The sequence below is a fragment of the Vulpes vulpes genome, chromosome 10 (genome assembly GCF_048418805.1).
Source record: "Vulpes vulpes isolate BD-2025 chromosome 10, VulVul3, whole genome shotgun sequence".
NCBI lineage: Eukaryota > Metazoa > Chordata > Mammalia > Carnivora > Canidae > Vulpes > Vulpes vulpes.
The window spans coordinates 70905796-70919800 of record NC_132789.1 but is presented as its reverse complement, the minus strand read 5'-3'; the positions used below and the strand labels follow the sequence as shown (position 1 = coordinate 70919800).

Genomic DNA, 14005 nt, shown 5'->3' with positions numbered 1-14005 from the left:
TTCTGCATACATTAACTGACATTTTCCTGTAAAGAACTTTCAACATCAAGCAGACCATTTGGTTACCATGAATTTCTGGAAGGGCAGGGTAAATGCTTAATACTTTTTCTTTAAATACTAATTTTCAGATAAGAATTGGTACATACTTTAGCAATGATGAATGAGCCTTGCTTGTCTTTTGACTTTTTCTGTCCTTAAAGAAAGAGAACTCATGACGTTTTAAATATATTTTATGAACTCATAGGTTTATATATATTTAGTAGGTTTCAATCAGTTGAAGTCAGTGAGATTTTTTGATGTGCAAATTGCCCTGCTTTAGCTACTGGAAGTGCCTTCAACGTGACTTGTCATTTTGACAGGGTCTGATTAGTATTTACTAGCTACTTTGCTTTTGGCACAACAGTATGTCCCAGGTTCATCTTGTAACATTTCTCCTCCAGGCTGAAATCAGCCATTTCTCCAAAAACCCCTGGTTCCTTTCAGTGGGGAATACTATTTAGATAACAATGGTTTGGGCTCTAAGGGTGCTCATTGCTTCTGGGTTGTCGTTGCTTTTAAGTAATAAGAACTAGGAAGTAGTTATATTCACATATATGGCAAAACAAAACATGAATTCAAATTTAAGAGTATGAAATAGTTATACTATGAATTTATATCTTTTTTGTCTAATACTGAGTATCTTGATTCTTAACATTGATTATTTTTTCCTAAAAAATACATAAGTAGCTTTAATATAACAGTACTGATATTACCATTAATAAGATTATTGAATGTTACTGTGCTTTAAAAGCAGTTATTTTTGTCCTTGTATTATATCTCACTAAGTCTATGTAGTTCTTAAGTCATTTGAAATAATTATTTTCTATGTGGTTAGTTTTACCACCAACTTGAAATTCAGTTAGGTTTTCAAAAAGTTCTTAAATTTTGAAAATTGAAATGACTTTTCCTTCAAGGAATGAACTTTTTTTTCAAATATTGCAAGTAGCATTGATTTATTTTTTCCCAGAACTCTGCTTGCATTCAGAGCTCTTCCATTTAGCATTTAATTTTTTTAAGTTGTTTCCTACTTCTTTTTGTTTACATTAGTTTGGTTTCTCTGGCCAGGTTTTAGTCTACCCCAAGGCATGGTCCTTGTTTCTCTTATGCTCTCCTTATACCCAGTGTCCTCCTTTTGACATCCAGAGCCTTACAGAATGCTAGATACTCCAAGGGAGATGAACAAATGTGTTACATACTTTTTGGTTACTATAAAAGGTTTCTAAATTTAGGTAATACTTTTCTATAAAAACATAATTTGGATGATATTTATCTCCTATTTAAATTTTTAGCACAAATTATTCTTTTTTTTTTTTTTAAGATTTTATTTCTTTATTTGACAGAGGGAACAAGAGAGAACAAGCAGGGGGAACAGGAGAAGAGGGAGAAACAGGCTTCCCGCTGAGCAGGGAGCCCCATGTGGGGCTCAGTCTCCGAACCCTGAGATCATGACCCGAGCCAATGACACTTAATCAGCTGAGCCACCCAGGCACCCCTAGCACAAATTATACTTATCCTCTTGTTTTCACAAAGTAAAACTTTTATAAGTAGAAAAGTTAGAATGCTTTAGATTGTTTGTTTAGGGTCATCATTACTGTAATTGGACTTCTCATTGAAGTAATGGGATTTTAGTGACTTAACAGAACAAGAAGTTATTAGACAATTTAGCAACAGTCAGGGAGAATGTGTTTAAAATATAGGTATGAAAAGCATTGATAGTTTCTCTCTTGTTTTTCCTTTTACTCCCCATTGTCTTGGACTTTCTTAGATCTGTTGACAAGGACTATTTTAGGCAAATATAAGAAAAAGTATTTTTGGTGAGGATAATAGGATTATGTAGATGTATCTCTGAATTGCTTACTTCACAGGGAAGGTAAATCTCAAATGAAAAGCCACCTGTAATCTGGAAAAAGAAAAGATACAGAAATGTGGGGTAAATGTAATCCTTGGGAGATACAGCTTGAGTTTCCAGTGCTTTTAAGAATGGGGTCACTAATTTTAAAAGCCATTGTGGTGTGAAGCTGTTGAAATGTTGATGGGTCAAAAATGAATTTCTGGTGTTATACAATTCTTTATATTAAGTATGTAATATCAAGGGTCTTTGACTTATTCAACATTGAGCTACTTTTTTTTTTTTTTTTTTTTGCCAGGTGCATGAGTATCATTAAATCCGGATAGCTGGCTTTTATTTATTTATAAATTCATGTCTAAAGCATGCTGTTTTGGGAAAGAATCTTGCTTTGTTTTTTGGAGGAGAGTAGCTAACAGAATAGTTAAAATGTGAGAATTTTATGGATTTTAACTGAAAACAATAAAGCCACACTCTGGATAAGCTTAGAAAGTTTAAGAAGTTTGGGAAAATATGACAGGAATGTGGATCATCCATTTTGCAGAGGTCCACTTATTTTTTTTTACTATTTTTAATATTAAGAAAAATTTCAGTGTACAAATAATTTAACTGTGGATCTAAAATTCTAAAAAAAAAAAAAAAAGAGCAAAACCCAAGCCTGAAAAACTAAAAGCCAAAATATCCATAAGTGTGTCTTGCTACAGAAATCATTATTTGTATTTTGGGATATATATATCCTTTGAATTTCTTATAAATAGTTTTTATACATAATTGTATTTTTAAAATTTTATTCTATTTTATTTATTTTTTAAAAGATATTATTTATTTATTTATTCATAGAGACAGAGACAGAGAGAGAGAGAGAGAGAGAGAGGTGCAGAGACACAGGTGGAGGGAGAAGCAGGCTCCATGCAGGGAGCCCGATATGGGACTCGATCCCCGGTCTCCAGGATCACACCCCGGGCTGCAGGCAGCGCTAAACCGCTGCGCCACTGGGGCTGCCCTGTATTTTTTTTCAAAAAGATTTTATTTATTTATGAGACATGAGAGACATAATCCATGAGAGACACAGAGAGAGGCAGAGAGAGGGCAGAGGGAGAAGTGGCTTCCTGCAGGGAGCCCTATGCAATACTTGATCCCAGGACCCTGGGATCACGCCCTGAGCCAAAGGTAGATGCTCAACTGCTGAGCCACCATACATAATTATAGTGTGTATGTTTTCTCATTTTTCTGTGTAGCTCTTATAATCATTTCAATTAGTGAATTTCAAAGTATCATTGCCTCCTTATTTGGCATCTGTGTTGAATATTTAATAGTGATGAATAGGATGTTTGTGTGTTGAGACAAGTACAGTGAATTGCTCTCAGTCTTGGGTGCTTGAGGTACATTTCAGTGGAAATGTCCATAAATCACCAGTATGGTTTAGTGATTATGGGCCAGACTGCTTAAGTTACAATCCTTTCTCTCATTGATTAGCCATGTGATTTTGGGCAAATTACGTAGTTTCCACACCTCAGTTCTCTTTTGTGTGAAGTGAGAATGATGAAAGTATATATCATAAGTGTTTTTTGCTAAGGATTATTAAGTTGGTTGTTGTGTTCCAAATCTTTCTTCTTGCCCAGTACTTTATTAGATTTTTAGTTTCTTTATGGTAACACCTAAGTATTAATGAATAATAACGTTAGAGGATAAGTGTTGCAGGCGAAAAAGAAAAAAGAACTTTAATCCTCCAAACTGTGTATTTTTTATAATGGAATATCAAGTATTGAAGACAAATTGGTAATGATTGGCATGAATGATCTGTGTTGGTCTTTTGACAACTCTCATGTTATAGTTTAGTTGGTGTAATAGACAATAATGCAAGAGGAATCAGAAGATCAGCGTTTTAGTTTTTTCTAATTTTTGTTAACACTACAGTCTTGAGAAGTCTTTGGGCTACTTTGAATCTCTTTTCTCATGTATAGAGGTGACATATGTCCTGCGTCCATCTCAGAGATGGCACTGTGATTAAAATGTTCTGTGAAAGTGAGTTGAAGACTATAGGCAATACATATAAAAATAAGCTTTTTATTAATTTAAAAAGACTAAAAATGAGAGAATGCATGCAGAGATCTTGATGCAGTATTAGGCATAGTCTTCAATAAAGGATAGCTGCTAGTACAGTTTGTTATTATATTGAGAGGACATCTACTTTTATGTATAAGGCTAGCCCTGATTATCGTTTAGGTTATTAAATAGTTTGTGAATATATTATTAATATCTACTTTGATTTTTTTTTTCTGTGTTTCAGACTCCTGGGAGAGTTGGCTCTCAAGGTTCTGATTTAGATTCATCAGCAGCTCCTATAAACACAGTAGATGTCAATAATGAAAGCTCTTCAGAGGTATGGAAATAATTTGGCAAAACAATTTAGTATTATTTAAGGGAAAGTGAACAGATATTTGGAGTAATGGTCAGTAATTGTATTGTAGGAAACATTCTCATCCTTCTTAACAAACTGGAATGTGACTTTTGAATCGCTTGTAGAAAAATTCTGGTATTTAGTTGTAAGACTGAGAAAGTGTATATTAAGACTGAAAATTAAATTGTGAAATTATCTTCAATGTTAATGTCATCTCAACTTAAGGAAGATTTTAAAATCTGTTTATAAAAATTACCAGGTGATAGTGTTTGCACTGTCGTGACTACTGAGCTAAAATGAAAAATGAGATTATCTATAAAGTTTATACATTATTTGCTGTCTTCATTTATGATTTTGTAAGAGCTTTTATCTATCAAAGTTTATTAAAAATTAATGAGGAAAGTAAATCTAAGAAAGAACTCAAAGTTTTGGAGAAGTCAGCCTTAGTAGTAAAGCCTTGCTTTATTATTATTATTATTTTTAACAAACAAGATTTGCTCATTATAGAAAAAGTAGAAAAGGAAAAAGAAGAGCATAAAAGCCACCACTAATATTGTCCCTAAGATATTGATGTACTCACATTCTACTCTGACAATTTCTGTCAGTTGCCCCTTTCTGGGCCCAGTTGTACTGTCAACCCAGTCCCCTTTCCTGTGTTCCCCCTTCTGCACCTCTTGGTTGGTGAGTCTGTCTTCTGTCTTTCTGAGTTTGTCTCTCTATCCATTCATCTCCCTGTTTTGTCTCTTTCTGGCCATCTGATTTCATATATATGGATATTAACCATGATGAGATCTAACAAGACCCTGAGAGTTAAGAGAAAAGTATCAGTTGAACTTTATTAAGAGCAAATTTAATTGTTAACCTCAGTCAGGCCAAAACAAAACAAAAAAATCTCCAGTGGGTAGTGAGCAGTGCCTGGTAATCCTGCTGTATTTACTTATTAGTGTTATTTTCCTACTGTCAGAGATAGTTTTACTTTCTTCTTTATCCTCAAATCTCTCTTGTGTCTTATTCTATCCCACCTTCCCTCAGGCATCTTCTATATTAGGAAATATTAGGTGAACACCAATTGTTTTGTCCCCAAAGCTATTTGCATCCATCTTTATTCTCTCTTACTTTAATACATGGAAGATAGTTCTCTTTTCCTATCAGATTTCAATCCTTTCTCTTGTGTTCTGGATTCTCTTCTTTTCCACATTCTCTTTTTATTTTCTCTCTCCTTCTCTCCTGCCACTTTAGTTTCTACCTATGTCATGAATTTTTCCTATCAGCATACAAATACTGCTGTAGAGAGGTTCATATGCCCAGTGCTAGGGTACATAAGTGTCAAGGTCTCAGGTGATAACTCTATCAGCCTCTCTCTCTCAGGTATGTTTCCCCTTTACCTTAAAGTTGTCATCCCATTTTGAACAATTTTTTAACTTTGTCCCCTTAGCCATCTATATGGAATTTGAAATATGGTCTTCAGGACTAATTTTTTAAATTATTTTTTTTACAAAGGCTCCACGTCCATCGTGGAGCCCAGTGCAGGGCTTGAACTCATTACCTTGAGATCAAAAGCTGAGCTGAGATCGAGAGTCAGACACTTAACTGACTGAGCCACCCAGACACTTGGGTCTTCAGGACTTTAAAGAAATAGAAATAAAGCAATATTTTGCTTTATTTATATCATATTTATGTCATATTTTATATTTTGTTATATATTGATATATAATGTTTTCTTAATATGGCTGTTGAAACAAAAGTACTATAGATTGAGTGACTTAAACAACAAACACTTATTTCTCAGAGTTCTGGAGGCTAGGAAGTTCAAGAGAGACAGAGGGAAGTGGAGAGAGAGAATCTCAAGCAGACTTCCCCCTGAGTGCAGAGTTTGACAGGACCCTGAGATCATGACCTGAGCCAAAATCAAGAGTTTGATGCTTGATGGACTGAGCCAGCCAGGCACCCCCAATTTTTCTTTAGTTGTTATCAGAATGATAGTTCAGACTATTTAATGTATTACCAGAAGCAAACATCTTTGTTCACTCTTTATCCCTTTCTAGTCTGACTTCCATCCTTGGTAACCACTGAAACTACTCACTGATTTTCCTGGTCCTTTAGCTGGAGAGGGCAGGCCCTTTTTGTAAGTGCTCACTAAAGTGTCTAGGTTGCCAGCTTCCCTAGTACCCAGTCTGGAATATATGAGGCAAAAGAAAACCCAGTGTTTTTATTACTATGTCAGTCCTTGGATCCTGAGATGCTTTGCTGGTCCACCTTCTCATCACCTTTCAGAATTCTCTTATGTTTCTTTTGTTTTATATATAATGTCTAGGGATGTTAGGTGTAGCTAGCAGGAGGAAATGGGGCAAGTCAATCTATTCATTTAGTCTGCAACTGGAAAACCATTTCATTTATTTATTTATTTTTAAAGATTTTATTTATTTATTCATGAGAGACATAGAGAGAGGCAGAGACATAGGCAGAGGGAAAAGCAGACTCCCTGCAGGGAGCTTGATGTGGGACTCAAACCCAGAACTCCAGGATCATGCCCTGGGTCCAAGGCAGGGGCTAAACCACTGAGCCACCCAGGCATCCCTGAAGTCTAATCATTTTAAAAGTTGGATCATTTATCTTTTTGTTTTTGAACTATAAAAAAAATTTTTTTTTAAATCTATTCTGGGTATAAGTCCTTTATCAATATTTTGATTGCCTCCTATTTATCCTTATTGGTTAAGGCTGTCGTAGGCTTATCAGGATGGCTGAACATACAGTTAGCCTGACACTGGACAGGTTGAAGTCAACAGCAGTTTGCTAGTCACATATACTTATGGCTCAGGAGAACACTGTATGCCTTGAAGAGCCATATGAGGACTGAACTTGGGAAAAAAATGAACAACCACGGGCTGTGAGAGGCAGGGTTTATGTTATTATCAAGAGGATGGGGTGCCTCTTGGTTCCTGCAGGAGATTGTCATTGGCTTGTTTGAATTATTCTATGGGCTGGCAGGGAACTGAAACCTGCTACTTAGGGATAAGCAGGCTCTGTGAAGAGGAGGGTTTTTTTTTTTTAAGATTTTATTTTTTAAGTAATCTCTACATTTAATGTGGGGTTTGAACTCACAACCCAGAGATCAAGAGTCATGCACTTTACAGACTAAACGTCCAAGAGGAGGGTATTTGACTAGAGAATGCTCTTTGTGGGAGCAGTGTGGGAAGGGCACTTGCAGTTAGGCCATTTGAAGCTCTCCCATCATCACCTGACAAAGCAGGGCATAGTATTGGGCCATAATTTTGGACTTTACACCATAATCAGATATATGTGATGTGTATATTTTTTCTGTCTGTGGCTTTTCATTTTGTTAATGGTGTTTTTCAAAGAGAAGTTTTGAATTTTGGTCAAGTCCAGTTTGTCAGCCTTTCTCTTTGGTTAGTGCTTTTTGGGTCCTTCTACAATTTTTTTTTTGCCTATGCCCCAGGATTGCAAAGACTTTCTGCTATGCTTGCTTCTGATATTTTTTTAAAAAATCATTTTAGCATATACATTTAAGTCTGATTTATTTTAAAATATTGTGTGTGGTATGAGGTAGTGGTTGAGGTCCCTTTTTTTTCATATGGATATGGAAACCAGTTTTCTATATGGTTATTTCAGTACTATTTTTTTGAGAATATTACCTTTTCCCATTGATTTAAATTTTCCCTTTTATGAGAAATCAGTTGACCTTATATGTGCGGTTGTATTTCTTTGTGCTCTGTGATCCAGGCATACAGAACTCCTGCTTTTAAGGTGTGCCAGGTTTGTTCTTATCTTTGGGCTTCTGTATGCTGATCCCCATACCTTACCTGCCCTTTTGCTTTTTTGTCTGGTTAACATCTGATTATCCTTTAGGTCTCATTACAGATAATTACTTTTTCAGTAAACCATACTTGACTCACATGTGGAATAGATGCTTCTTTTGTGTGTTTCTGGGAAATTGTATTTTCTATCCTTTTGGTAATGGTTATTATTGTAAGATTCATTTATTTACCAAATATATATTGTTGTCAAACATCGTTCCAGATGCAAGAGATACGGCAGTGAGTAAAATAGTCAAAATTTTTATCCTGGTAGAGGATGTTCTAGTAAGTGGAAATAGGCAAAATCCCCAAAACATACAAAAAATGGACGGAGGGAAACGATTGGTGTTAGTGAGAAAAATCAAGTAGGGAAGGAAGCATAGAAAGTGTTCTGGGTTGTTGCAATTTCAAATAGGATTGTAGGGAAGACTTCTCTGAGAAGGCATAGCCCAGGAAGAACCGAAGGAAGTGAGGAAATGAGTCATGTGGTTCCTGGAACCACTGTGTTCTGTTCATGTGGAGCAAGTAGAAAGTCTCCAAGGTGGGAGCCTAGCCTGTTGAAAAAGCAGCAGGGAGGCTGGTGTGGTTGGGGCGCAGTGAGTGAGGAGAGACTGGATTTGTGAGGTAATCAGGCTCACCTCATGCAGGGCCTTAGGGGCCTGCCTCAGAGGCCTTTGTGCAGACTTAGGTTTTTTACTTCTGGTGAGATGGGAAGCCCTTGGAGAGTTCTGACTAGGGAAGTGACAAAATTTATTTACATTTTTATAGGATACATTCTTGCAGCTCTGTGGAAAGTAAACTGTTAGTCGGGTGAGGAGAGAAGCAGAGGGACTGTGGAAAGCGATTGCAGTGATCCATGTGCAGGGTACCATGGCTTGGCTCAGAGTGGTGACAGTGGAGGTCCTGTGGTTCTAAATATATTTTGAAGGCAGTTCTAATAGGGTTTTCTGGTTAGTGGGGTCTAAAATGTAATTATTTTCTTTCATGACTTTTTCAAGAAGCCTGTAAGTTTCCTGAGGTTCTCAGAACCAAAGAGCATAATGGCTGGAATCACACTCATAATCACACTCAGTACATACTTTTTGAATGAAAGATTGAATGATTGTACATGGAGGCTGAGAGTGAAGAAACCAGTAAATTGAGAGGCAGCATATACCATCATGGCAGAAATAAATGCACTGATGTGTTCTTTTAAGTAATTATTATTCTGTACTTCCAGCACTTTGGACTGTGGTTGCCTGAACTTAACCCTTTTTTCAGTAAAAAGAATTCATATTCCTCACTTTCATCCCCTGGCTAATCTCCTTTAAGGATTGTTAACAAAAGGAATGATGATAATAATGATAGCTAACATTTATTGAATGTTTTCTTTGTATCAGATGCTATGATAAACACGTTGCATGTATTATTTAATTCTCATGAGGACCCCCACCTCCCCCCCGGCAAAGAAATAGGTATTACTATTACTCCATTTCACAGAAGAGGAAATTGAAGGTCCTATAAGCTACTAAGAGTGGTGTGAATCCAGGATTCAAGCCCAGGCCTGGTTCTTAACTGCTACTCTGCCTTGCCTCGCACCTTGGGACTTTGTTTATAGTCATTGTCTCCTTTGCTATTATCCTAAGTGACATTAATGACTCAAGGAACATCCTAGCCTCCCAGTTCATAAGTTTTCAATGCTATTGATGTTTATTCTTTTCTAGCTACTCAAGTTCATAATAGTACCTTGCACCTTATTACTGGGCAGAATAGTTGACTTGAGATGTTAAGACCAAATGTTCCCATTCCTTACCACGACTACCTAGCCCCTCAAAAACCTTCTCATATTCTTACTACTTTTTTTGTCCTTGCTGAATATTTCAGTTGTTTAATTCCTGTCTTTTCTTCTAGCCTTTCAGCCCTTCCTGACTTCATTCCTTTCTTCTCTAACCACACATCTAATGACAATATTTTTGAACACTTAAAATGTTGCAAGCACTACACTAAGGATTTTATGTACTGCACAGTAACTCTAGAGGAATAGGTGCCAACATTAGCCCCATTTTATAGATGAGGAAATTGACATTTAGTAAAGTAAAGTGATTTCCTTAAGGTTATATCGTCAGCATTGGTTGAATCTCAAATCCACATCTATTTTTGACACAAAAACTCACAGCTTTATAATCTGTTATCCTTCACTATAGTCTTCATTTTATTTACTTTAAACTGTAGATCAGTGTGGCAACCCACATTTTAAAGTAGAGCTATTGTTAGGTATGGAGAATCTGGGAGATTGACTGAAAATGATTTTGTTTTGTTTATAAATTTAGAAGGAAGGTTCCTCTATTGGGAATTATGAGTGTGGACAAAAATGGGACTTAGGCTAGTGGAATATGGTGCAGATTAAAAATTGCTTTCATTTTAAGAACTTTTTTTTTTGTTGTTGAGAACATTATCTCACATAGAGCTGCTTGTTGTAACTGCCAATCATTTCTTGATCTAAAATAAAGGCTAACTTGCCAATAATGGCTCTCAGATAAATAAGGACAAAGTGTCCTAAACAAAAAGAGTAATTAATATTCCAACTAAAGCAAGTGATAACTATAATAAAATTGAACCAATGGGAATTTCCAGCAAAAGAATGGAAACTAGTTTTAGTTGTCCTATTTTGGATAGATCTTTCACTTTTTCTATATAGTTACTATGTGAAAATTTCCCTTACATATACTAAAAAGAGATATATTAATTATTTTCCTATTGTGTCTGTTTTCATTGTCTGTATTTTGATTTATAAATAACTTTTTATGTATATCCTCCTAAAAGTTGTTATTTCACAGGGTTTCATCTGTCCATTATGTATGAAAAGATGTATAACTGCTATTGATTTGTCGGAGCATTACCAGCAAGTGCACACTGAAAATGAAACAAGAGGACAGGAACTGCTTAATGACTCCAGTGTTACTGTGGGTCCTATGTATTTTGCCTTAGCAGCTTGGTTATGGGTTGCTCAAAATAGCTTTGTTTTTTCTTGCCTTGGTGTTGCTTAACTTTTTATGCTACAAAGGGAATATGGATTACTTTAATTATGCATGCTTAAGGAAAGGTTCAATAAGGAAAACAGGCTCTTGGGAAGTTGGGTTGCTCTTACTTTTTGCAGCTGTCTTTTTTGTGAATCTGTAAACAAATATAAAAGTTTTAAGTTAATATTTTTGCATAAATTTTGCCATGAAATTTGAAATATAGAGTGGATGATATTTGATTTCAACATCTGTATGTTTTATCTTTATTATTTAGTTAATGCTGATGAATGTTTTAAAATGCTTTAGGTTAAAATGCTTTACTTTTACATGGAAAGAGGACTTTGCATAGTAATTGCTACTGTCTTTATTTGAGAAAATATATGGCATTAGAATCTGGATCTACCACTCTTTCAATCTTTGTTTTGACGCCCTGGACTTGAGGAAGGTGACAGAATGGTACTACTCATCATTAACAGTGGATTACCCAAATGTTTCTCTGTAGTGTGTGGGACTGGGGTTTATCTAAGGCTGAGGGTGGAAGCCAGTGAGGGGAACTATTGCCCATTTGCAGGCTGGAAAAATTTTTTTAGATGATCTCTTTCCTTTGAAAATTGTTGCAGTATTCTAAAAACAAAAGAAACATAGTTTTTTCTCCCAATTCTTTTGCAAATCTTACAAAAGAAGGAAACTTCTTGTACCCAGAAAGAGAAAAAAAGTTTGTTTCTCCGTCTGGCAATTACATATATAAGAAAAAGATTTTACCAGACATACACTTATTTATCATATTAATAGTGAACTTCTTATGTACCATGTATTTTGGTAGGTAAAGGAGATAAAAAGGTAAGTAAGATATGATATCTATCCCAGGAAATTTCTGTGATAAATATTTGCAAAAAGAATGCTGTGGTGATTCAACTTGAAGGGAACCCCAGAAAAACTTCACTGGGAAACAGTTAAACCAGGACATTTTCTAGGGTTATGGGGAAAATGGGTGCATTATAGGAGGATACCAGTTAAATTAGTTACCTGGTGCAAGCAAGGAGAGAGGCATAAAAGATTCTTAGCGTTCTCCTTAGCATTTCACCAGTGTCTTCCTTTCAGAACATGTGTGTCAATTTTTCTTCTTTATAGGTTAACCAAAATGAAAAGACACAGCATCACCTACTTAAATGAGAACTTTCTTTTTAATTGAAAGAACGCTTGGTATAACAGGGATGCCAGAAGTGTTAAGTCAGGTTCTTAGCTGCAGTGTATCTGAGAAAGGATTAGAGCTAACTGAAAGCTAAGAGTGAGGGGCTTACTGTTTTTAATCTTAAGTACAGTGTGTGTGTGTGTGTAAGTTGGTGAGAAATTTGGAATGATTAACGGAAATGTAACTGCCAGTTTTTAGTGTTTTCTTGTAATCTACATTTTTGTGGAAGTTATTGATCTAGTTAACTTTAGTTCCCTTGGAGGTGGTTGAGAAAAAAATAGAGAAGCAGTCTCTTAATATCCAGAATTAGTATTACAAAGTTCATGAACTATAAAGATCATGCACTTTATTCATAAGACATCCCTCAGATATTCATTCTGAGCTTATGATACTGTCATTTTAAATGAGTGATGTGGTTTTAATAAACTTTTTTCTTTATCCTTCTCATCTATATCAGGTGGGCCTTATTAGATATAGCATGTAAATACTTTTAAGAAATGATTGTGGAAAGACAAAACAGGGTGTAGGAAAAAACTATAAAATGTGAATATAGAAGTTAAAGAGGCTAGAATTAATAAAGTAGAAGTCACCCATTCAGTGATTAATACTTATGCCTCTGAGACATCAAACAATAGTTTAATATCATCTATTTAAGAAGGTGAGAAAGTGTATGTATTTTAGAAAGATTTATTTTTATCAGAAATGTCCCCAAATTAATGTGTTATTTAAACATGGAAAAATGGGATCCCTGGGTGGCGCAGCGGTTTAGCGCTTGCCTTTGGCCCAGGGCACGATCCTGGAGGCCCAGGATCGAATCCCACATCAGGCTCCCGGTGCATGGAGCCTGCTTCTCCCTCTGCCTATGTCTCTGCCCCTCTCTCTCTCTCTCTCTCTCTCTCTCTCTCTGTGACCATCATAAATAATAAATTAAAAAAAAATTAAAAAAAATAAATAAACATGGAAAATTCACTTAGGTGAATCATATGGAATATTCAGTTAGGTGGAATATTTCTATAATAAATATATATTACTGAATTTCTAAAATTTCTCTTTAGGGATGAATCAGTTCTTTCTGGAGTATTAACCTGGTAATATTTAGAAGCTTTAAGAAGGTATGACATACCTTAATGTGACATTAGCTTTCTCCAATTCTTAGGTATCTAGAGCCAAAATCTGGAAGTAGAGACAGTAGTTAAAAAGCCAAACTTGTAAAGATTATATAGATTTAAAAAGATTAAATAGTATAATTGGTATGTGGATTCTCTGAGGAATATTCTATAATTTGCTTTCTAATTACTAGTAGAAGCTGAGATGCAAAAGAGAAATGACAGGCTTAATAGTATAGGGGTTGATGTACTGTTACAGTGAAGGCATGTTAGCTCAACAGTACTGGATAGGAGTTTCTTACAAGAATGACAAATTAAGCATCACGTGGAGCCATTATAAAACATGATGGTAGATAATAGGTGATTTTGAAGAAAGAGCATAACATCAGTTAGATTAGCACATAGGCTGGGAATATTCATTCATCCAAAAGACAGTGCTGAGCACCAAAGATCTCTGTGGCCTCATGGCATCATTCAGATGTCCAGAGTTACATTGTTAATACTTCCAGCTTTGCTCATTTCAGGAGTTTCATAGGAGATCATTGCATTTGTTTACCTGTTGTGCCTCTGCCTTTCCCTCTGGCTCTGTAACCAGGATACACCTGTT

General features: G+C 35.6%; 1 protein-coding gene across 3 annotated transcripts in view; it reads left to right on the top strand.

Moving 5' to 3' along the window:
- The window catches only part of EEA1 (early endosome antigen 1), a 109604-nt gene that overhangs the window by 16138 nt on the left and 79461 nt on the right, over window positions 1-14005 (top strand). The window contains exons 2-3 of one of the 3 annotated variants that reach the window (XM_072724566.1): window positions 4176-4268; window positions 10918-11043. The exons of 1 other annotated variant lie outside the window; for it this stretch is intronic. In XM_072724566.1, the coding sequence (XP_072580667.1) occupies window positions 4176-4268; window positions 10918-11043 (219 nt within the window). The remainder of the gene's footprint in view (window positions 1-4175; window positions 4269-10917; window positions 11044-14005) is intronic. One more of the 3 variants, XM_025992220.2, reaches the window with a different exon arrangement.